At 50.9% G+C, this 23,647-nt stretch overlaps 7 protein-coding genes across 10 annotated transcripts; 1 reads left to right on the forward strand and 6 right to left on the reverse strand.

Moving 5' to 3' along the window:
- Positions 1-225: 225 nt before the first annotated feature.
- Positions 226-1,551, reverse strand: PPTG_11711 (hypothetical protein; the record flags this gene model as incomplete). Its single annotated transcript, XM_008906842.1, has 1 exon — positions 226-1,551. One exon carries the CDS (start codon positions 1,549-1,551, stop codon positions 226-228), a length of 1,326 nt encoding a protein of 441 aa, XP_008905090.1.
- Positions 1,552-1,656: 105 nt separating this feature from the next.
- On the reverse strand, positions 1,657-3,129 carry PPTG_11712 (hypothetical protein; the record flags this gene model as incomplete). Its single annotated transcript, XM_008906843.1, has 1 exon — positions 1,657-3,129. The coding sequence occupies one exon, from the start codon at positions 3,127-3,129 to the stop codon at positions 1,657-1,659; it is 1,473 nt and encodes a 490-aa protein (XP_008905091.1).
- Positions 3,130-3,285: 156 nt separating this feature from the next.
- Positions 3,286-4,470, reverse strand: PPTG_11713 (hypothetical protein). Its single transcript, XM_008906844.1, has one exon. The coding sequence runs from the start codon at positions 4,266-4,268 to the stop codon at positions 3,375-3,377; it is 894 nt and encodes a 297-aa protein (XP_008905092.1). The 5' UTR covers positions 4,269-4,470; the 3' UTR covers positions 3,286-3,374.
- Positions 4,471-4,584: 114 nt separating this feature from the next.
- Positions 4,585-12,209, reverse strand: PPTG_11714 (hypothetical protein; the record flags this gene model as incomplete). Its single annotated transcript, XM_008906845.1, has 2 exons — positions 4,585-12,106; positions 12,166-12,209. The coding sequence occupies 2 exons, from the start codon at positions 12,207-12,209 to the stop codon at positions 4,816-4,818; spliced, it is 7,335 nt and encodes a 2,444-aa protein (XP_008905093.1). The 3' UTR covers positions 4,585-4,815.
- A 367-nt stretch (positions 12,210-12,576) lies between these two features.
- Positions 12,577-15,487, reverse strand: PPTG_11715 (hypothetical protein; the record flags this gene model as incomplete). Its single annotated transcript, XM_008906846.1, has 9 exons — positions 12,577-12,804; positions 12,875-12,983; positions 13,056-13,137; positions 13,229-13,376; positions 13,440-13,508; positions 13,585-15,091; positions 15,166-15,281; positions 15,351-15,402; positions 15,468-15,487. The coding sequence occupies 9 exons, from the start codon at positions 15,485-15,487 to the stop codon at positions 12,577-12,579; spliced, it is 2,331 nt and encodes a 776-aa protein (XP_008905094.1).
- Positions 15,488-15,757: 270 nt separating this feature from the next.
- On the forward strand, positions 15,758-18,865 carry PPTG_11716 (tRNA pseudouridine(54/55) synthase). Of its 4 annotated transcripts, XM_008906848.1 has the most exons (9): positions 15,758-15,941; positions 16,044-16,126; positions 16,196-16,422; positions 16,496-16,627; positions 16,711-17,107; positions 17,199-17,361; positions 17,432-17,702; positions 17,787-17,859; positions 17,924-18,865. In XM_008906848.1, the coding sequence occupies exons 1-8, from the start codon at positions 15,814-15,816 to the stop codon at positions 17,841-17,843; spliced, it is 1,458 nt and encodes a 485-aa protein (XP_008905096.1). In that variant the 5' UTR covers positions 15,758-15,813; the 3' UTR covers positions 17,844-17,859; positions 17,924-18,865. The 4 variants fall into 4 exon arrangements, with proteins under 4 accessions (XP_008905096.1, XP_008905098.1, XP_008905095.1 ...); XM_008906850.1 differs by having other exon boundaries at positions 15,758-16,126; XM_008906847.1 differs by having other exon boundaries at positions 17,787-18,865.
- PPTG_11717 (hypothetical protein) lies at positions 17,932-23,593 on the reverse strand (the record flags this gene model as incomplete). The annotated part of the gene is made up of 5 exons (XM_008906851.1): positions 17,932-22,766; positions 22,832-22,994; positions 23,055-23,155; positions 23,230-23,451; positions 23,545-23,593. 5 exons carry the CDS (start codon positions 23,591-23,593, stop codon positions 17,932-17,934), a joined length of 5,370 nt encoding a protein of 1,789 aa, XP_008905099.1.
- Between the last annotated feature and the right edge of the window lie 54 nt (positions 23,594-23,647).

Raw genomic sequence — 23,647 nt, forward strand, 5'->3', positions numbered from 1 at the left:
AAGGCTTCAGCTTGGGCGCCCACTGTTCCCATTACCTGGTGTGACGAAAGGTGACCTTTTGTGTTGTTCCCATTTCTATCGAACTGTAAGGCGAAACACCAAGAATAGTATTTGAAAAGGTGAACAAAATACGCGTATATATTTTTTGAAAGCGCAGTGTGCTGTAGCTCTATGTACTGAAGTATTTTGATTTCTTGGGTTGACACTTGCATCATTTTCGAGCACCTATGCGGCTACAGGGTGCTCCACGTATTTCCAGTCCCATCCCTCTCGACGCAACTCGACGGTAGGCCAATAGTGGTAGTCTGTCTTCAGCGTGAACACCTTGGGCTTAGTATTGATGGAAATGGTCTTCAGACGCACCGATTCGCGATTACCCAGACGCTCCACCACCCGCAAGAAATCGTCCAAAGTGCGTGTCGGCTCGCCGTTGACTTCCACGAGCCAAATAGTTGCACGCAGACCGTACTTGTGCGCTGGGGATCCATAGCACCAACGCGAGCAGTACACACCGCCGCCTTCCTCAGGAATGTAACCCAAACTCGCCACTGCATAGTGCGGGCTCTGGATAACTAGGCCACACCAGACAATTACGCGATCCGTGCCCATAGCCGAGAGCTGAGAAGTGCGGACCGAGACCTCCATCTCCTTCTGGTCCCGCACAACCAAAGTCGTCACTTCAGTCTTTCCGTCCACAGCGCGCTCCACATCTGCGTCCCGAACCACAACCTGGCCGTCAATTGCTAAGAGTAAGTCGCCGCTCTCGAGTTTCTCGGCGCAGTCTGTGCCAGCAGCACAACGCTTGATTCCGAGAACCTGGCGCTTATCCTCGTAGCAAGACTCGAGTTTCTGGATCCATGCGTCAGATAGTCCAAGACCCGAGCGTGCCTTTGACAGTGAGAACGTCAGTAATTGCGCCGGCAAAATGTTCACAGACTCGGGAATACGAGACGCCCGAAGTTCATCAACAATGGGTCGGACGATGCTAACCGGTAGACCACGGAAGACTTCCTTACGACCAGCATTATCCTGGTAGCTGAACGAGAGCCAAAGAGCATTCACAGCGCCAACGTCATCGATGAAGACGCCACCCACAGACTTCGTAATACGGTCAAAGTGCAGCACCTCGATGTTGCCTGCTTTGTACCGTGGGGGCTGGAAATCCCTCAAGACAAGCCGATCTAGCTTCGTTACAACAGACTTCATGGTGACCACCGTCCAGTTGCTGCTCAATCCAATATAGTCAGCAGTCTCACCAACTTCTAGCGGTTTTTCAGCCAACTCAACACTCCCAATGTGGCCTGCTACAGCGCCCAGAGTCTTAGGGTCGTATTGTACAATGGAAAAATTGTGAACTGGATGCACAAACACCACTTTAGCGGGGACTTCCACGCTAGCAGCAATAGTAATCAACACGTCGCCCAACGCAATAGGGACGGTGTTTTGATCCACAAGCACAAAACCTTGTTCAGCATCCACGACGACTCCCATCCCGTGGTAACTCGAGCTCGAAATGCCATCAATCATGTAAGGAATATCAAACGATACCATCACCAGCGACAGTAACGTCTTCTTACCAAGTGCGTTGCCTCCAGGAAAGCTCAACAGTGCAAGAGCAAACGTCGGGTTTCCATTTGCTGTAGCCACAAGTGAGTTCTATCCATTGGATGCTTCTAACGTATACGGCTTGGAATACCAAAGCCCGTCTTCGTCGTTACGAGTGCACATTTGCATTGGGAACCAAAGGCGATCCATCATAATGAAGGCCGTGCGGACACGGTGGCGATCACGAATCATAAAGTACCTTAATACCGTTCGGAAGCCGTTCGGAAGCGAGGCCATGACCCGTGCGAAGTCGTCTAATGTAGGAGTGGGCTGTCCCGCTACGGATGTGATGATACAGGGCTGGGCTAGATGCGCCTTCATGAACATATGCCCTGCTTGAGCAAGATACACCCCACCCACGGGCAATGACGCGTTGCGCGCTTGCTGGTAGGAAAGTGCATGTACAATTCCTCCTCCGATCTCCAAGTATCTGTCGGGCGTGATGGAATGTAAGTCCTGGATACTGATAGTGGCTGTGTACTGCTCGTCTCCGCGCTGGAACTGCGCCTCCACTGTCTCTCCAACATGAGCGTCCAGATACTCTTCAACGGTCAAAAATGTCGCTCCATACTGTCCACCAAACTTAATGAGCACGTCTCCTGTCCGCAGCTGGTCATGTGCAGGTCCTCCTTGAATGACCTGGTCTACTACGAGCATACCTGTCTCCTGTGGGAATTGTTGCCGCACCAGCGCCTCCGTCTCTCCTGGTAGTCCCAGTCTCCTCACCTCATCAAATGCAGTGTGTCGGAAGATCGTCTGTATCGTACCTCGGGGCACAGGTTTGCCCTGTTGAATCAGTTCCAACACTCGCACGACGCGATCAAGTGGCAAATAAAAGGATGAAGCAGCCTTCTTGGCTCCTCCAGCATTGAGCGCAATAGCACAACCGTCAATATTCAGCACTGGGGAGCCGCTGGAGCCTCCACTCGTGCTGCTGGCTGCTGCATAGTAAAACGTATTAAAATCATTGTAGGTACTGGAGCCGTAGGACGGCGCGTCTCGGTCCATTTTGGCCAAAATGCCTGGAAGAATGGACAATTTCTCGCCCGCGTCGTTGCCCACCACGCGGATCTCGGCGCCGATCTTGGCAGCTTCAGGGCGCAACGGGATTTCATGCAGTTGTAGGAACTTAACCTTCTTGGGGTCGAATCGGAAGAAGCCAAAGTCGTGCACGGGATCTCTGTAAATGGGCACGAGGTCCACTTCTTCCTTATTGAGGAAGATGGCGTCAGCCACAACGGGTCCGGGTGTCACCACGTGACGGTTGGTCAAAATTAATCCGCGCTCCATATCCACCACGAAGCCCGTGGCCACGCTGAAGCTCGCGCCGTTGCCGTCGAAGGCGCGTACACTCAGTAAACGAATACTCACGATGGCGCGGATGCTCTTCTCTAAGCTTTGCAGCCAGCGCTTGGACTCGCCTATAGCCGCATCCACACCGAAACCGCCGAGTTGGTAGGACGACGTGGCCTCCGAGTCGCAGGTCTTGAGCATCGGCTCGTCATGTTGCTGCTGCTCCTCCATACTGACCGAAAGAGACGAGGGGGGATGACTGGTTGATTCGGTTTTAAAGATGGGCAGGCGGGAACAAGCTGAAGTTTCGAGACTAAGTACGAATCCAAGCAGACATGTGGTCCACATATTGAAACTGTAAATTTTCGCTTAGACGAAATTTTCTAAAATCGTTATGAAACTTCACAGTACATGTATTCGATATGAATTATCAGATTCCTCATAGGCAACCACTTCAACTTGCCCTAACTGCTCGCTCACGACGTGAACTGCGGCGGCGTCGTCTCCTCTTCTTGGCGCTTCGACATCCTATGAATGGTCTGCTTACGTTCATGGCTGCCCTCCTCCACAACCTTCCGCTCTTCGACCGTCTCACATTTCGGCTCGATCTCGTCTGGGTTGTACTCGATGCCAAAGGCCTGGTACACATTGCGTTCATGGTCGTTCATCCACTTGGCTAGTTCCTCGTCTTCAGCACGACCAAACGGCGTCTCGACCCACTCCTTCTCGAACTCGTCTGGGCTGCCGCTCGAGCAAATCGTCTGGTGGCCGCCCTCGTCCTGCGTGTTGGAACGTTGCCATACCATCTTCAGCTTCTTGCCATCGATCTCGCGCTCATGTGTGGCCTTCAGACGTCCGGTCGAATCCTCATAGCGCCGGCGAGCCGAGCCAATGCAATGGCCATTGTGGTCCAGCACGGTCGAGTACGTGTACGAGTACGACGAGTACGTCGGGTGAGGCACGGTGCCTGCTGCAGCGGTCGAAGGCTCCTTCTTGTCGAGAGCAGCTTCGGTTCCCTCCTTCTCCTTATCCAGTGGGTTCTGTGCGCTGTATTCTGGTGTCGCGGCCTCCAACGTCTCCTTTGTCGCTTCTTCAGGTTTCTTGATGGGGAGGTCCTTGAAAAAGTCGTGGTCGTCATGGTGCAGCTTTGGTAGCATATCGGGCGTGAACGGCGCAAACGGTGGGAAGCGAGGCGAGAAAACTCGGCGTGCCATCATCTCCACGTCCATTAGCGATTGCTCCAGTGACGCTAAGGGGTGCCACAGCGACGGCTGCACTCGATCCCACATGCGAATGGAACGTCGAGTCTGCATACCACGAGAGCTGCCTCGAGTGATCGCCGTCACTACTCGGGAGGATGAACGGTACATTGTCTCTGATCGGCTGTTAGTTCTCCAAGGTAAGAGTGTAAATGAGCTGAGAGTGGCAAGCCATCATAGAGTTGGTGGCTGCAGGTAAGACAAAACACTATGGGACGCTAAACATGCCAGTTGAAATTCCTTTTAGCAAACCCTACGATGATCGGAGACAGGGAGGCATTTTCTTCGCTGCCACTGCACGACCTACTGTGCAAAAAGAGGCCATCGCACGGCTCATACGGTCAGTCTGTCCCTGTCTCCGCGTACCTTTCCTCTAAACAAACTGCCGCTTACTTTTCTCACTTATCCATGGACCATTTAGGTTTGACCAGGATGGCACACAATTTACTATTTATACTAAAGCAATACAGGTTCGTAAATGCTTTAACGGTCTTATTCCCGTCGAGGATAATGGTGGCTTACGGCTCTGCGAAACGTGGCTTCACTTTAATTAAAATGTAAGCCCCTACTGAAGAACTGAACTCTCAGCCGAAAAGACTTAGATTCTGACGGTAAGCATTATCGACGGTGTTAGTTCATGCTATGAATCGACTGTTTCTCACTTGGCTAACCCGCGATACCCGTCGTCTTCGTAGTATTCGCAGGTGTACAGTGGGTTACACGCTGCAGCAGTTGAAGGGTAACCAGGTATTCCCAGCGGAGCGATGACATTCCTGCCATTCGAACCCGTTGAATTCACTGGGATACACCGGAAGAAACACGCGAAGCAGTTCAAAAACGAAGGAGAATCCTTCCTCTGAGTCGTTGAATCCTTCGGGACGTCGAGTGTGTCGAACGTGAACACAGTTTCCCCCACATTTCTTCTCATCGGGGAGCTCTCTGGACTCCCATCAATGTAATCCGGCCCTGAACGCTGACGCAGTGAAGAATCCTCATCCGAGGAATCTCCTCGCGTTTCTGAGTCGGAATCCGAATCCCCTTGCGCGCTTTGAATTGCCTCCCCTAGCAGTGCCGACAAGCGCCTGGCATCCGTTTTAACCTCGTGCAACTTGCTCTTAACCGCTTCACGAGCAGCCAGTTTCTCCTCATGCTGTTTGGCGGATCTCTCGAGATCTTCTGTTGTCTTGGCCTGTACCGATAACTCATCTTCGACAGCATTAACCCAGCGTTTTCGCTCCAGACTCGAGCGAGCTCTGCACTTGACCTGTCGACCAGGAACGACGTGGATCGAGAACTCGTTCATGGTTCCATCATCTCCGTCGGTTATTGCAATACCTAGCAGTTCGTACACTGCCACAGGAGTCGGAGCTTCACCAGACGAAACAGCTTGACTTTGGTTCGCGTATACGAGCCAGTGAGAGCCCATGACGACGCAGTAGCGAGTTTTCCAGAGCTTTAACGGCTTCATCTTCACAGTTTTCTTTTTATTTGACTTCTGAGGATCTTTCAACTTTAGATACCCCTCCATTCTCGCTCCAGGGATAAATGGCAATGTGGCATCGCGTGACACAGTGGCTGTTGCGGATTCTTTCGTAGTTGCAGCTGTGATGGCAGATTTCCACTTAAAAGCGTCCTCTGCGGTCGTCGCAATGAATTCCAAGTACACACCGCTGCTCGTTTCGGCTCGAAAGCCTGTACCTTTCAACCCAGAGCCACTTCGGCCCAGACTGGTAAAAACGGGATGCCATTTCTCCACTCCCACAAGTTCGTGTTTTTCCACTGCCAAATCTGGAAAACGAGGTTTACCTTCTTCATCAAGTTGACAATTTTCTGAAAAAACTGTCAAAGTGCTCCCTTCCAGCACCACAAACCGTTCGCGCCAAATAGATCCCAAATTATGGTGGCGAACTCGAAGATATCCTTTCGTTTGCGTTGTGTCAGTGTTGTCGTTTCCTGCTTCTGTTGCAGCAGCGATACTGGCTAAATGAGCTGCTACTTCTTGAGTGAACTGTCGCTCTGTAATACTCAGAGATCGCTCTGCGACGATAAAACTAAGTTCGTGTTGTACCACTTGAATCCACTGCTGTTTGGCTTCAGTATTCGGAGCGGTGAAGCACGTACTGTGACGAGAACCTTTGACGTCCATTTTAATACCTAAATTCTCCTCTTCTTTGCCAATTGTCAACCATGATGCAGTCGGCGCTTCCCACGATGAACACGCCGTGATCTCGATATCAAGAGATGGGGGTTCGTCATCTATTGATGCTGTAGCAGCTGTGGCTGCCTCTCGAGACGAAAAACATCGCAAACGACAACCAACGAGAACTGCGTACACGGGCATTGTCGGCTTCATTTTGGAGCTGCCAGGGATGCGAATAGGAGACGTTGATGTCTGCCATGGGGTCAGAATTCCCTCCATTGCTGCAGTTCTAAACACGAAACCCGAAGACTCGGTGTCTTTTTCAATTGGTTCGCTAACGTCCGCTTCGGACACGTCCAGAGTCAAGGGTTTGTCCTCGAATCCACTGTCGTCAGTGCCGTCATTGCCACTACTGTCATGTTCGTTGCCAATCTTTACATCTTCGTGTTTCTCTTCTTCTTCTCGTTCGAGTTTTAAGATGATTTTCTCATCGGCTAGCAGCGCTTCACCCCTTGCAAAATCGATTCGATTGGCAAATGCTTCCATCCACTGATCACGTTGAGACGGAAGAGTAGGGAAAAACTCTAGCATTGAAGTATTTTCGTCATAACTTGAGTTCATTTCTGCCAGTGGATGAAGTACCACCGCAAACGCTAAGGACGGCGTTATTGCATCTTTCGTTCCAGGAAACAGATGGCGCAGCTTCGATTTCGTCTTCGGACTATGTGCAGACGAAGAAATCGAAGCCACTCCGTCAGATAAAAGCTCTATAGCTTGAGCTTCACATACCGGTGTATCATGGCGATAATACGCACTTTCATCTTCATAGACAGCGACTAGTCCACGCATATTCAACACAATAAAAGCTTCGTTTGCAGTTGTCATTTGAGAAGTGTGTCGAGCTTCACTTGACGGAAGTGGAGACTTGGCAAGACGGAAAGACAGATACCCCGTCATTGGAGGTTCCTCTTCATCACTTTGACGTGAAAAAGCAGGTTGAACGTGTACAACGCTCTCGTGATCGTCGAAATCGTGGTCTCTTCTAGCCACCAGACTTCGACGACTGAGCGACATGGGAGATCTAGTCTCTAAAAGTTGATCCTCTAGCATTTCCAGGGCTGCGGCTTGTTCCGCACCCACACGTAGCTGACGAATCCATTTCGCTCGCTCTGCGTCTGTAGCTGCACTACAACTCAATACAAATTGTTCCTGTGTCACAATCTGGAAGGGAAAACGGGGTGCTCGGTTCCCTGCTGTCACAGGCCAACAACGCGCTCCAGGTGTCCACGCTCGAGTACTCACCACTCTAAACCGTGCCTCTTCCCCAATTTTTGTCGATTTGGTTATCACAAATTCGTTCCCATTTTCCAGTGTCACACTGCGTTCTTCAATTGGTGTAGCCATCTCTCGTCGCTTCCAATGCTCTTCTTGTGGATAGTTAAAGTCCATTCTTAACAGTAAGAAACCATGAGCATCAATGTCTTCGCTCGACTCCACACCTTCATCCGCTAATAAACTCTGAGCCAGCACCGTGTCTAATGCTGCACGTAGCACTTGCACCCACAGACGCTTTTCCATAGTATCATGAGCCTCAAAGCGAAGCCATTCGTGATCACTCGTTTCTACTGCAAAACGATTCGCTGCTGAGTGATAATCGTCGTCTTTCACTGCCAAAATAATCATTCCTTCTCCTAATCCGGCACCTCCAGTTTTGAATCCTTCACGTGTGGCAAAGAGGGAAATTTTCAGTCCATCGATTGCCACATACACCGTTTGCGCACGTTTCCAAAGGGAAGTCGAACTTTCACCCGTTGTTTTCTTCAAATATCCATCTAGTTTCAAGGTTGCCAAAGCTGTGGCTTGATCAGGATGCGGCGGCAAAAGTGCCAATAGATTCTCATCTGCTGCCAAACTCGTTCCATACGCTTGATCAATAGCCTGCAACAGTGCCAGTTCACGCTGAACATAGCAACTCAATAGTAAATCCAGGTCTGGGAGCTTCGCCGGGTTGCGGACACGATAAAAATCTGCCAATTTATCGCGAAATTGTTCTCGCAATTTTCGATCGTGCTCTGTTTCGCCAGCACCGTCATGCTCTCGTTGATCAATTCGAGAGATCGCGATACCACGACGAAAAGCGTCGACCCACTGTTGCTTTTCCTTGGCTGTGGCAGCAGCACAGAAGAAGGTTTTGCCGTCTGTTGTCTCGAGTTCCATCGCATGTTCATACGTGTGTGTGGCAGTTTTGCCATGCCAGTCGCCCACAATTTCTACTCGGAAATTACCCAACGGATTTGTCGTGGCACCACCGCCAGGATTCTTACTGTCATCATGTGTGACGTAGTACGTAAGCTCGTTGCCGATAAGCACACAGTATCGCTTCCTCATAGACGGGATCTTGTGGCCACGTTTCATGAGATATCCCTCCATTAGAATAGCTTCGTCACTTGGAACTTCTGATATTTTACTATCGGAAAAGCTCTGATTCTCTGCGAATTTTGCAGCGAGATCAGCACACAACGACGTGCATACCGGATCCGTCGCCAGGTGACTCTTGTAGACAGTGTCAATCTGCTCCAGCAACGCACCTTCACGTCCTTGGAACGACTGAAGTAAAGTATCCACATCGGAAACTTTTGACGGGTTATGCTTCTCGTAAAAACCCACAATTCGAGCGCGAAGTTGGTCGAAAGAACTACCGAGATCTTTCTTCTCAGTCACTGGATGAACACTCGGTTGACTCGCCACTGCAACTCGTAACGCTTGAGTCCAGTCGTGAACAATTTCAGCAGCATCCGAACGCAGTAAAATAACGCCGTTGGTTTGCGTTTCCAAAGGAAATGTCAACGTTTCGGCAAGTTTTGCGGTTACTGGATGTAGACTCACAACCACGTCCGATAGTAAAGCTGCGTGGCCACTGTGAGCGACGACGCTGCTGTCAAAACAATGCCAAGTTGTACCATTTAGTACACAAAAGCACTTGCGATACGAAGCTCCTAAGCGCGGATGTTTCACTGACAAATAACCTTCGCGGTAGACAGCAACACTTGAAGCATTTGGACGCACATTTGGGGGCGATAATTGAGGCAGGAAAGCATCGAAACTTCCGTCCGAACTCACACTGGTGCCATATGTGGCATCCAAAGACAGTAAAAGCTGGCGCTCCCGTCCTGCAAAACTTGTGAGCAAAGTTTTCACGTCTTCGACACGTTTAGGATTATGTCGTTGGTAAAATTCCACCAGTTTTTCTTGGAAATTTGTAGCCTCTGTAGAAATCACTGGAGGTTTTGGGGGTGTACTTGCCTTTGCTCTTGGAGGTGTAGTTGCCTTTGCCTTAGGAGGTGTTGTTGTCGTTGCCTTTGGAGGCGTAGCTGAGGCTGGTAAAGGCTCTGGTTTGGACTCACTAGACGCCGGTGTTAAAGCACTGGTCAACTTCTCCATCCACTTCTGTTTAGCTTCAGTCGAGCTCGCTTCAAGTACCAGCAACTGCGTAGACTCACCACCTTCCAGTTCGTGTCTACCTGATACGTAAAACTGCAGTTCCTGGTCTCCCGAAGACGATCGGCTCATCGTAGGCGAAGGCGCTGGATAGTCATGAACTCCCGTCACTACAAAAACAGCCAACTGCTTTCCACCTTCCGACTTATAGCGTTCAAGACGATTTCCAGACAGGACACAAAAGCTGGAGGTGGCATCTTTATTCCACATCAACCAATCCGAGAGATCCTCTGAAGAATGAAGCACAGGAGAAACTGGAACTTGCTGAGGCGGTGGTATGGGATTCGCCATAGCTGAGAGCATCATCTGTACGTTTGTATCTCTCGCCATTGACGTGCCGTAAAGACGATCCAAGTGCTCCACAAGGGCTTGTTCACGACCTTGATATCGAGATAGCAGCATCGGTACATCACCCAACTTACCTGGATGATATTCAGCATAGTAACGCTGTAAAGTGGCGAGGAATTCACGTCTCGCTGAGTCATACGACGGTCGATGTTGAGGTTGATCAGTCTTTTCTTCATCTTTTGATTGCTCGAACATTTTAGAGCCTCGATTGCCCTCGTGTTGGTACCGTAGTAACGCCTGCTGTACACTGTTGACCCAGTGATTCTTCTCTTGAAGACTAGGAGCACTACAATAAATACTTTGATGCTCCGTGGTCTGCAACAAGAAGCCGTGGTCGTAGTGCATCAGCGTAGCGTGGCCGTCCCAGTTGGATACGCCACTGACATGGAACGTGTTTTGTATGGTAGAGTGCGCTACCATTGCAGCTTCCTGGTGTGTGTTGAAGGCGTACAACGTCAGCGCTCTCAGCACGCAGTACTTCTTCTTCATGGTCTCTTCCAGCGAGGTTTTCCCCACCAAATAGCCTTCTACCACCACCTCCGAGGTCAATTTCTCCCCTTCTGAGGCGGATTCAACTGCCGCAGGCTCCGACACTTGTGTCTCCTCTTTCTTCGCTTCTTCACTGCCCTGTCGTTTGGGAGAGACTGGAATCGATGCCAACAAATCGAACGAGTTTCGATGTGACTTGGCGGCTCGTGCTCGATGAGGAGACAACGGAGGCATCGTAAGACCGACGTGAAGTGCAGCGATCCAGTCTTCCTGGTTCTTTTTAAGTGGTGCACTGCAACGCAGCGTCTTCCCTTCAACGGTGAGTACAGCGAATGCGTTCGGATACGCCTCGTTCGAATGGGCCTTGGGGCTGCTACTGAACGGCACTACGAGTCTTCGAATAGGTGAAGTAGGCTTCACTTTACCGTCCCATTCCGACACTTCTGCAACGTGCAGAACGCCACTCGGTGCGTCCATCTTGTGGACGAACGCGTCTTGATCAGCGTACCAACACAAAGTGTTGCCAGTGAGGACGTAGTACCGACGATGCATCGTCGTTCGCATGGGATGTTGGCATAGTAAATACCCTTCAACCAGTGGGTCCAAATGTGAAGGTCTAGAGCTTTCAGTGTCGCCACCCCAAGACGCTAAACGTTTGGTTCTCTGCTTGGCACGTTGCGCGTCTTCCAGACTCTTAGCGGCTACTTGGCGCAGGATTTTACTCTCCTCAGCACATTTCTGCACGCGCTGTACCAGTTCCTGTTGCTCCTTCGAGTTGGCTTCGGTTTGCACTTGCAGCAGCTCAACATTGCGTCCGTGTGTGGCTTCTGCACTAGCTGCCACTTCCACTTTGGCTGCCAACCTTTCCACCGCTTCCATCGCTTGATCGAGTGACGAATCTTCGGTTTCTAAAGACGACGTATGGACGCGTTGTCTCGCGTCTTCCAGTGCACCTTGAAGCGTCTCAAGCTTCTGTAGCGCCTCACGTTGCAAGATCCTTGCAGTCTCCAATTGCGTGTTCAACTCCACTGCGATCTCTCGATTCTGCTGCAATGCCGCCTCCGCATTGGCCTGTTCTCGGTGGTGTCGTCCAGCAGCTTCTACAGCTTCGGTGGCTTGTTGCACGGCTCGACTGTGACATTGAGCGTCTCTTCTCAACTCTTCCTGAACCTCGGTGATCTCTTCTTGGGCCATGCGATCAGGCTCTTTCAGTGCGTGCTGCAAGGCTTCGAGCCAATCCTGTTGCGTCTCTCTCGAGTCTGCACGACACTGAAGCGTTCCACCTCCATCTGCGTCTAAATATTTGAGTACCATGTGCGGAGGGTGACTCGTATCAGTCGACGAGGTGCTCGGCATGATCCGTAAGTCGATTATCTCTAGCACTCGCTTCGGTACGGCTCCAGAACGTTGAGCCTCGTCCTGAGTGAGATAGAAGGACAACATGGTGCCTTTAAGCACAGCATAGTGCCGCTTCCTGCATGGAATATGTCGTTAGTCTCGATTCGTTGCTACCGGTTCACTACCGACACGTACATGCTGGGCACCTTGCGACCCCGTTTCCAGAGGTAGCCCTCCATGGTTATACGCCTCCACTACCGGGACTCAAAAGGATTCAATACAACTGAAGAGACGAAGGGGCGGTTGCAATGAAAAGGTGCGATCTCTTGCAAACTCGCCACCATTGAACATTTAAGGGGACGCTAAACGTGCCGGTTGAAATTCCTTAGCAAAACACCTATGATGATCGGGGGACAGGGAGACCTTTTCTTGTTGTACACTCGCTGCCAACGCACGACAGACACAAAAGCGTCTTCGGCCACCATGCAAAAGAGGCCATCGCACGGCTCATAAGGCCAAGGTCGGTCAGTGTCTCCCTGTCTCCGCGTACCTTTTCTCTAAACAAACTGCCGCTTGTTACTTTTCTCACTCTTATCCATGCACCACTTAGGCCATCAGGTTGTTACCACAGCTTCTGCAGAAACGCGCCTCCACCGGGTTCTGTGTCGAGCATGAGCTGCAAAGACCCGGCTTACGCTTGGGTTTACTCTTGAAAGCACTCTTCTTCTTCTTCGGCTGAGGTTTCGGCTCTTCAATGGGGCGCTCAATTAAGTAGGAGCCTGGTACGTAACCACGCTTGTTGCGCAGATCCACCAGCCACCAGCCATCGTCATCCTGTCGTCCAGAGTGATACGCTGTTAGAGCATTTTTTTTAGCAGCAATAAACCTCTCGAGGTGAACGAACCTTCTGGAGAATAGCGACTTCGTCGCCAGGATAAATAGTCAGTTGTGTGTCATCCTGGGCGTCGAACCGATAGCCAGCAATACCCTTGGACACTGGGGCCATGTTCTCTCTGTTGAGTACAACCCACACATCACCATGTTAGTCCGTCGAACAACCAACATCAAACCACAGCGATACATACGGGAAGCTCGGCTCGTCCTGCGCGATTGCTTCGTGTTTGCATTTCGCACAAACAGCCTGGCCTTCGTGCTCGAAGAAACTCTCTGCTGGACAACAAAACGACACACACACGCAGCATCTGTATTAGTATCATGCGGTTCATACAATGTGATTCGCACTGGTTTCGTCGCGTACCTGAAAGGGAGGCACTGCATTGATAGCATACAAAGCAGTCTGGGTGGTAAAGATGGTCGAGGGCTTTGACCACTTTTCCCTTAAGCACCTTGTCGCATCGGTGGCACTTCTTGCCGAAACGAGCCTGATAGCATCCTTGGTGGAACGCCTAAAGTCACAATAGTAAGTTAATCACGCATTCAATAGCTAATAACAGCTTAGCCAGCATTACTTGGTTGTCCTTCTCTGCGTAGCCATCGTCTTCAGCAATAACACGGCTACAGTGGCTGCATTTGAAGCACTGTTACACACAAACCAACACAATTTTACGTTAGGCAACATATTTCACAGAACTCCTCCATCGTTCCCACACGCACCTCATAGTGAAAGTACTGGTTCAGGGCTCCGACCGCTTCTCCCTCCAGAACGAGGCCACAACCACCGCACAGCTCGCGGTCGTCCTCGTCTTCCGAGAAGGTCTCTTCATTTTCTTTCACCGTCCTTTCAACCGTAGATCGTCGCTGTCTGTTGCGTTCACCTGCGCCTTCCGAGATGCCACTTAGGTCGGACAAGCGATCATCGTCGTAAGACTCGAGGTCCAGCACCTCCGACAAGCGCAGCGATTCCCTTTGACCATTGCCCATGTATCCCGCGTAATCGCCGTCGCTAAGAAGAGAATCGATGTCTGACACTTCAGAGATCCGTCCATTGTGGCCGGACATGTCGATAGGAGTGGCCTCGAGGTCAAACTCGTCCAGATTCGACGTGCTGGATCGAAGACTGTCAGTCCCAGATCGCCCGTTGCCGTTCGCAACAGCCGCAGCGGCAGCTCTCTGCATAGCTTCGGCCTCTGCTGCCTCTCGTTCTGCCTGTGCACGAGCAGCGGCGGCCGCTTCAGCCTCCGCCTTGGCCTTCGCGCGAGCGGCCTCCTCGGCAGCTTTCTGTGCCTCGCGTGCTTTTCGCTCCTTTTCTTCCTCCAGTGCTCTGGCCGCCGCAAGAGCTGCTTCTTTTTCTGCCTTCGCCTTCGCAGCTGCGCGCTCCCGTTCTAACGCAGCTTCCCTCTCCTCTCGCTCCTTTCTCTCCTTCTCTGCAACACATTCGCCGCAAACAAGGAGGTCGTTCTCAAGCTTGGCTCCAGCTTCCTTCGACTGTTTGTTGCACACCGAGCAAACCATGCAAAGCTTGTGGAAAGCGCCATCTCCAGCGCGGTACACTCGACCCAGAATCTCCTTGTCGCACACAAAACAGTGGTTGACGTCCTTCGCGCAGTCCGCGTGGTACGCCTTCTTCTTAATGAGCGTAAAATCCTCGTCCTCCTCGATAGATTCACGACAACCTTTGCACAACAAGCAGATTTCGTGGAAAATCTGGTCCTTGCACACTTTCGTGCGGCCCAAGATCGTCTCCTTGCATGCGTAACATTTCCTGAGCTTGCGCACCTCGCCAGGCTTGAATTCTGTGCCTCCAGACTTGGCATCTGCACCTCGCGCTGGTCCATTCGGGGGCTTGGGTGCACACGAGTCTGCAATAGCAAGAGCCTCCAATCCCAGCGGCGACTGGTACTCCACGCCTGCCTCTGCTCCCTGTCCAGTGCCTCCAGTGGTGCGTTGTAACTCCATAAAGCGCTGGTTGGAGGCCTCACGCGCTGCGAGAATCGCAGCATCCGTGATGGGGATGATGGGGTTCTCAATGTGCAGGTACGAACCGGGTACGAGACCCTTCTCGCCGTCCTTAATGACGAACCACCAGCCATCGTTATCCTTACGTACGACGTCCACCTCGTCGCCCTTGGACAGCGCCAATTGGGTGCTCGGATCCTGCGGGACGAAGTTGAAGCGAGCCACCGCTTGCTCCTTGCGCGCGGGCTCCGGCACGGGCTGCACTCTGTAAATCAATATACAGCTTTGTGTCAGTCTCTACGGTCGTAATACGCCACCAGACTATTTCATCGGTCGCACCCCATCATTTTGATACGCGCTGCCGCTGTGAAGGCCGTGGGCACCGCGGGGACGCTCATATTGTCGCCTCCAGGCACCTTGGACGCCGCCTTCCATGGGTTCTCTTTGGTCGTCACCTGCAGCCATTCACAGCGTGAGTTTACCCAGATCTGCCTCTAATTCCGCAATTAAATCGTCATACGCACCGCCTTCTCGCCGCATTTTCCACATGCGTCTTCCTCCACAAAGTCCCCGCATCTGATTGAAAAGGCAACGTGAATTAGATCCAATCGGAGGAGACGGATGCTAAGACGACGACGCACTTGGGGCAGAAGCTCGGCATGGCTCGTTCGCTTTCTCTGTCCGCCGCCGAGTGCGCTACTGACTGCTACGGCGGTCCCCCCTTCGCTCGCTTCACGATGCCGCGAGCTCTACGTCAATCGTCGACTGTAAATCGACCGTAGAGCCGGGCTTGTTTGTAACATGTAGGGATTTGTATGGGGTGTGGAAACGTGGCAAAACGAGAGCATCAACTCAACGATTGGCAGAAAAGACGGAAGTACCACCGAACCGATTGGTAGAAACTGCCGTTACATTTTGACTAATCGCTGCGCGGCGACACGACGTCAACGTTTTGACTGGAGCGTACTGTTCTGTACCGACGTTGGCATGGACCTGGCGAGTGCGTTGCGCGGTGGGCTGCTGTCTGCCAAGGCGCTTGTTCGCACCCTCGAGCTGGATGTTTGCGTGCGGTGCTGCCTGCGTTTTGCTGGTATCGAGGATTCGGAAGTCTATGCGTGAGTGGTTTGATCCAAGCATGACCAGGATGTCTGCAACCATTGACACGCATCCCCAGCTGCGAGTGACTCACATTCTGCTCTATTTGAGTGCCATTGTAGCTGCACCGAGGAGGAATTGGCTGGTGCAGTGAACGATTTTATTAAAGAGAGCGGCGTGGAGGTCGAATCGAAAGAAGTTGTGGGTAAGTATCAATCAAGTGGAGAGGTTGAAGCCATTGTCCTTATTTGCTGCAATTGTTTTACTATGCTAGGCTGCACCTGCTGTGTGGGCGTGTTGAATAGCGCGTTTCATGAGAAGATCCTGGCCGACGTGCAGCAATTATCCGAAAAGGCCAACTATGACGTCAAGGCCTTCTCGCTTAACATTAAACTGCCAAGTGTCGTGCTGTTGCGAGAATACTCGCTGCTCAAGTTCTTGCGCTCGAGTGTCGACAATTTCCCACGCAAAATGCCGTTTGACATGAAGGATGTACTCAAGGTGAGGGCACGCAGACATGCTTGGGTTAGTTTTTAGAACTTATCCTCACCCTCTCTGGTTGTGGATGTATTAGTCCTTCCTGGCTCCTCCCGTATCGCGGATGCTCAAAAATGCCGAATGCGCTAATAAAAGCGAATTTTCGGTGCTGATCGACATCAAGCATGATGAATCCGCTGATGAAGTGCGTCAGATTCCGGCAATCAAGGTACGATGGCGAATGTCGAAATGCGTGTTTGTATGCGTGGTTTGATTGTCGTTACTCACGTTGATCTATCTGCGTTGATACAGAAACAGCTAGAGGGGACTCGAAAGCGCGGCCGTGGACCACCTCCTGTTTTCGATGGTTTTGGTGCAGTTTCCCGCGCTCTTGCAGCACTGACGACTATGCCCGAGACTATCAAGAGTCCTCCCACTCCAGTTACCACTGTACCAGCGGCTGTGGCCACATTCGAGCGCGACTCCGTGTACATGCAGGGGCGATACCTCAAATTCCAACGTGGACTAAGTCAGACACCGTGGGTTCTGGACGGAGAGCGAATGGGCGAATCCTCCGTGGAAGAATGCATTGGTGATATTGCTCTGCCATTCTTTCGAGGCAGTGGCTACAAGTTTCACACTGCGGGTCGTGAAGATGTCGATGTGCGCATGCTTGGAAACGGAAGGCCGTTTATCTTGGAGATTTTGAGTGCGTTCTTACTTTTGCTTTTGTTTATTCTAGCGCCCTAGCGAAATCCTGTTTGCTTGGTATCCTCACTGATCATTATTTCTACTTGCAGATGCCAAGAAGGCATACCTGGATCAATCCGAGTATGACCAGATTGAAAAGGCAGTGAACGACGCGAACAATGGCGCTGTTGAAATTGTCCAAGTCAAGAGCTCCACCAAGGACTATTTCGCAGGACTACAGGCTGGCGCGGACTCGAAGAAGAAGACTTACTGGTACGTTATTTCACCATTTAGTTTCTATGTTAACTGGACTAACGATGATTGTATTATTGTGTGGCATTAGCTGTGTCGTTTGGTCGGAAGGAGTATTGACACCAGAGGCTATTGCGAAGATTGACGCGATCCAAGACCTCACCATTCAGCAACAGACTCCCATCCGCGTGCTGCACCGCAGGACGCTGATGACGCGGCCGAAAATTATCCATGCAGCCAAGTGTGAGGTGCTGAATAAGCACTACATGCTCCTACGTCTCACAACGTCTGCGGGGACGTACGTCAAGGAGTTCGTGCACGGCGATCGTGGTCGTACCAACCCCAACGTCGCCTCGATCTTGGTATGTTGAAACGCTGAGTATGTGATATTTGCTTGCTCTGACGACCCATTTTTTTTCTCGTGATTGTATGTTGTGTTATTGTAGGGCTCCGATGCTGATATCATTCAACTTGACGTCGAAAGCCTGATCGATGCTCAGTAAGACATCGACTATCATGGTACTTCCGATCCAATACATCACATAGAGACAAACTTCCTATTGACGCTCTCCAAATTCTGTAGCAACACCCTCATTCGTCTTCAGGAAACGCTAAGGATTCGTACTGAGATTCGTCCCACAGCTCACCGATCTGGTCGAGCAGTTCTTGGGCTCCTTGTGGAAGTGCTGCAGCAACGTGCTGGTCGCCTTCACTGCTCTTTGTTGCAGCAACTGATGCTCGAAGTTCCTTGGCAGCCACTGCGGATGACGAAGCTTGCAGCAAGTTCAGCACTCCTCTGGTATTCGTGTTCATGCTGCTTTGAGCGTCGCTCTTTTGCACCACCGTAGCCGCAACTTGCTCTTTGAACTGCTGGAGGTTTACAATGTGTTCCTCGAGAGATTCCTCCATGATTAACCTGAATACGCGAACGGTACGCTTCTGCCCAATGCGATGTGCACGATCCATTGCTTGCAGATCGACAAAAGGGTTCCACGAGTGTTCAATAAAGATGACAGTGTCAGCGCCAGTGAGCGTGAGTCCCAGGCCACCAACCGATGTAGTCAACAACAAGACGTCTATCGATGGGTCGGCATTGAACTGCTGAACAATATCTGCACGCTTCGAGTGGGAAGTTCTTCCATCCAGACGACGATACATTACTCCAGGCAACGCGTCCTGTAGCATTTGCTCTGTGAGATCCAGCGTCTTTTGCAGATGAGCGAACACCAGACACCGATGAGGAGAAAAGCTGGTATCATCAGCGTTGGAAGCAGAGTCTATAGAAGTTTTCTGATCCCGTGCCGCAATATCACAGCACTCTACCAAGAGATCGTGTAACCCGGTCATCTTTCCTGAGCTCTTCCAGTCCGAAAGCGCACTCTTCTCCTTTGAATTGAGACCTTGAGCAGCTTTATCGTCAGCAACCAGCGCTGGGTGTACACAAATCTTGCGAAGCAGTTGAAGATTTGTCAGCACGTTGGTCGTTGCCGCATCCTTTTCTTGATTCTTCGTTCTTGAAGAGTTTACTGAGCTTGTGTCTTCCTCTGTTGACGACGCCAATGAATACAGTCGCTTTTGCAGCGGGGAAAGTGGGAGTAACACGTTGGAGATAATCTTCGGGGGAAGCTCGTCGAGCACCTGATCTTTCGTTCGTCGAAGAATAAATGGTAATACTTTCTGGTGCAGTTTTGCGATTGCGATCGCTGCTTGCTCCTTCTGTTTCGTAGTCGCATTTCGTTCTTTCGACTTTGTTATCGGGAGCACATACTCGCGACGAAATACAGTGAAGTCGCCTAAGTATCCTGGCATCAAGAACTCGAACAGAGCCCACAAGTCCGTCACGTTATTCTGCAACGGAGTTCCACTCAAAGCAACACGATGCGATGCGCGAAGCTCCAACACGGCACGAAATAGTCCCGTGGACGGATTCCGAATCAAATGCGCTTCGTCAAGCACCACATACATATATTCGACAGAGCTGAAGTACTTGATATCTGCACGCAGAATCGAGTAAGTCGTTATGATCAACGTTGAACCGCGACCCGAAATAGGGAAAGCATTCCCACGACGAAGACGCTTTCGATCACTTGCAGGAGTTGAGTAGTCGATGATGGACGCGAAGATGCCAGGGATGTACTTCTTGATCTCCTGGATCCAGTGGTGAACGATAATTGGTGGGCAAACAATAATGCAAGGCATAGATGCCTCGTTCTTCAGTTCCATTCCTAACGTGGACGCCATAGCGGCCAGCGTCTGCAATGTTTTACCAAGACCCATATCATCCGCTAGAATGCCGTGAAGATTATTCTTGGCCATAAAGCACAGCCAGTCCACTCCGTGCTGTTGATACAAACGCAATGTCGTCTCCGGAGCTAACCCAGCCGTCACATCAGCATGCTGAACAGCTTTCCCCGTCGAGAAGCTCTCGAGAAAGCTGCGTGAAACTGCGTTTACCTCCACAATTGTTCTCAGCGAATCAGGGAGTAGCTGGGCAGAATCATGAAGCTCAAGATCCATTTGAAGCGGAATCAATGGAACCAAATCGGCAAATGCCCCAGCTGCAAAAGTGCGAATACGTTTCGACTGCGAGCTCATGGTCTTCATCGCGTAGTGAACGAGGCTGGGTACGTATGGTGTCAGGTCTGCCCCAAGAATATGGACGATACGATCAAGCACCATCACTGCAGCTTCAAGCGCTTCAGTCTTCACACTGCCAGTGTTGGAAAATGCCACAAATATTGAGCTGTATACAATGAGCATCGCATGTTCGCGGTGCTGACCTTGGGCATTCTTGCAAATAATAGCAACAGCATGAGCGACTGTACGCCGTGTTTGATGATCTTCACATGGCTGCTGCATCAATTGTGCCAGTCGCTCTAGCCATGACAAGCATTTTTCCATCGCGCCACTCTCAGTATGGGGCATCACCAGCATAATCAAGTGCATGCATCGTTGAATAGTAAGCTCATCAACATTTTGCTGCTTCCACGCCTTGGAAATGGCATCCTCCAACGCACGACATGTTTCAAATAGAGAATCACCCGTGTGCTTACAAATCTCACTTAACGCAGCCTCAGCGCCCACTGCTCGGACCCTTATCTTCTTGAGTACGTCAGGAAGAATAACAGGGCTTGGATCATGTTGCGGGTTGCTGTCGGAGGGATCGCTCGTTGCGCCTATCAACGCCGCAGCACTGTTGCAGAGGTTGGAGACGATCTTGGCGACACATTTCTTCTGAGTATGTGCCTGATCCACCACAAACCTGGCAATCGCTTGCGCTGAAATAGCGCGGAATGCTATTTCTTCTTCTTCCTTGATCGAATTCATCAGCGCTTTGACCAAAAAGCCGCTCTTCTTTGGAATCGGGAGGATTACACAGTACGCGCTACTTCCCAGACCTTGTATCCGATGGTAAAAGCGGGAGAAACTTTGTTGAACCAACTCGTCTACCAGAAAGAGATCTTGTCGCTTGAAATGCGCCAATTCAAACTCTTTCGGATGGTCTTGCAACTTCTCATAAGGAAAAAGAGCGATATGTTCGGCGATCTGCCGTGAAATATCTGCTGATGACGCTGCGTCTGGTTTTTCCGTAGGCTGAAGGGAGATACCTGCCGATGAAAAAATATCGATAATGCAAGCTTCCATCTGCACGACTCTTTTCAACGATCCAAGCTGCTCCCTGTAAAACACTGGCCCCTCCTCACTCGCTGCATCAGACTGACCTGTCCTCCACTGATTCTCTGCAAAGGATCCCAGGAAAGCTCCGATTGAGTCTTGCAAATGCTGAATTCGTCGTGATTGCTCTTGTGGGTCTTCGACATTCAGGTGCTGCTCATAGTAACCCCATTTTGACAATGCTAGCAGCACACCACACTGTCGTTCCCCAGAACTGCTGCATAAACCATCACATACTAATCGAATCAACTGCGTCATGCAAGAGCTCGAAAGAGGAACGTGAGAAACGGCAAAGCCAAGAGCCTCAGCAAACACCACACGTGAGGACAGATTCTCTTGTGCTAGTCGATCGACAGATTGATTTACGTCTGCAATGGATACAGTACCTTCAGAATTGGCCACTTCAACGTTTAAACAACTGATCTCGTTCGTCGACCACAACAGCTTCATCCACTTTGGCAGATTACCATCAATAACAGGAATCAGTAGCTCTTCTTTCGACAGGTTTCTTACAACTTGTTTCCACGCGGACAGTAAGCTTCGTTGGATCGACTCCTCTTCCTCCAAAAGCACTTGAAGTAGCAAATGCGGCAGGAATACCTTAGCAAAGTTAGCTGAATTTGACTGTGAGGACGAAGACTCCCTGGAGAATATGGCTGCCACGCAGGTTGTGCTGGACGCTCGAACAGATAGCGAATGATGGTGGAGCATCGGGATCGTGCACGATAAATTCTGCCAAAGAGCTGCCTGAACTTTAGCGTTATCCTGCAAAAGTTCTGCAACTGTAGGATTACTATGCCAGGCACTTAGAGCCTGAACTATGCTTGCGGAAACCATCCCAGCGCTTTCGTGAAGCTTCAAAGATCTCCACAGCAGTCCAGTAGTATTCGTGATGCCCACAGGCTCAATCCGATCCAAAAACGAAACAAAATCTCTGAACATTTCAGCAGCCAGAACTAGCACGTCCTCCTCTGAATCAGACTGAGAAAACGCCGTCACAATATCGTCGAAGAAGAGAGGAATCAGCACTTGTGCATGCTTTTTGTGAGCTTGGACCAGATATTTCAGCCCTAACAGCCCACCATGACACGCCTGCCAGGTCAACCCACTGAACAGCGTCCTCACTACTTGCAAATACCCGACCAGTGTATCTTCGCTAGAGAGACTGCCCAGTAAAATACCAAACACCTGTGCGCAAACCTCGCGTACAGGGGAGACCGATCCATCTGCCGAGTAGTCCACAAATTGATCCAATGCTAGTACGCAGATGCAGCGAATCAAACACTCTTCCAGCCATTTATCAACGAAATTTCGCTGCGTGGCCTCGTCCACCGCTGGCCGAGCTGCTTCAACAGCCGCAGTGAAGTGGGATGATAGGAGAATTTGCCGCAGCGACAAGAGAGCGCCGTGTCGAACCTCCCACTTCGAATCAAACATACTCTCAAACATATCGGAGACCAAACCTGCGACGATCGCTGCTTTTGTTTGCGTTTCACTTTCATCGATTCGACAATGAGAACCAATTTCGCCTCCAGATTGCATAATCACATCCTCAGTATCGCTGCAATCATCAGCTTTCAGTCGTTTTACGCCACTCCCTGTAGCCGAGTCATGAACCGAGCGACGCTTTGAACGTGACGGAATAGATAAGATATCACTTGCTTGCTTCCGATTAATAGCCGTAGTAGGTTCCTCTTCTGCGTGAGGTTGTGACTCACTAGTCTCAATATCATCCGCAATTTCCTGTGCATCTACAGTATCCACACGGTAGTCAGTAAAAAAAAAAAAAACAAAAAACCATGACGATCCTCCATACGGTCTCGGTTGAGTCGTGGAAGTAGCTGCTTCGTCAGTGAATCCTCGCGTGTTTTCCAGATCGGACCTCCTGCTCCACTTAAACGCTTCAACAGCAGTCGGCGTTGCTTCACAGCGTGGATCCGCCGCTCTTCCTCCGTCAGATTTGTCGTGTATTGATACTCCTACCTCACTCAACATCCACCGTCAGCCTCTGTAATGCCACTGTAAACGCACCTACGTACTTCTCCTCCGCTGCGCAATAGCGGTGCACCCTCCTGCACGACCTGGCTGATATCCACAGTCTGCAGATTCAACGCCGCACTAGAAGCTTCTTGGCTACCGACTGCAACACCACATCAGCAATAGCAATTGCATCAGAGGAGGTTCATTGCACTGTTGCCTCCTGTTTACACTTACGCGAGACCAAGGCGAAGAGATCCGCGACGTTCTCGTTCTCGTGTCGCAAGGAGCGCGCCACCACATCGAGACACTTGGATGCAGCCACTCGGATCTCCCACTCACTGTCCACAATTAAAGGCCGCAACTGCTGCAAAATGGATTCACAGACATCGGAAGAGCGCGCGGCCACCTCACCCAACTTCTCCGCTGCGTTCTCGCGGATCTGTGCGCTGCTTCCGTCTGCTCTAGCAACAAGAATTTCGCACTGTTAGATAGGAATGAAACACAAGTAACTGCTGCCAGAATCAATTGCGCCATCGGGCGTCCACAGACCGCGCAAGAGCAGGAAGAGGTTCTCGAGGCGAGTAGCCTGCGCACTCATGGCCAGATGGCACTGTCGCGCTCGAGAATAGTGACATGTGATAATGGCTGATGT

This window comes from Phytophthora parasitica (genome assembly GCF_000247585.1).
Source record: "Phytophthora parasitica INRA-310 unplaced genomic scaffold supercont2.25, whole genome shotgun sequence".
In the NCBI taxonomy this organism is placed as follows: Eukaryota; Oomycota; class Peronosporomycetes; order Peronosporales; family Peronosporaceae; genus Phytophthora; species Phytophthora nicotianae.

Bases quoted from the DNA above. Each gene is read 5' to 3' on its own strand.
- PPTG_11716 (XM_008906847.1), top strand. From the start codon at position 15,814: ATGGACCTGGCGAGTGCGTTGCGCGGTGGGCTGCTGTCTGCCAAGGCG. The intron at 17,108-17,198 runs GTGCGTTCTTAC...TTCTACTTGCAG, and splicing joins GTTTATCTTGGAGATTTTGA to ATGCCAAGAAGGCATACCTG. The intron at 17,703-17,786 runs GTATGTTGAAAC...GTGTTATTGTAG, and splicing joins CCAACGTCGCCTCGATCTTG to GGCTCCGATGCTGATATCAT.
- PPTG_11713 (XM_008906844.1), bottom strand. From the start codon at position 4,268: ATGTACCGTTCATCCTCCCGAGTAGTGACGGCGATCACTCGAGGCAGC.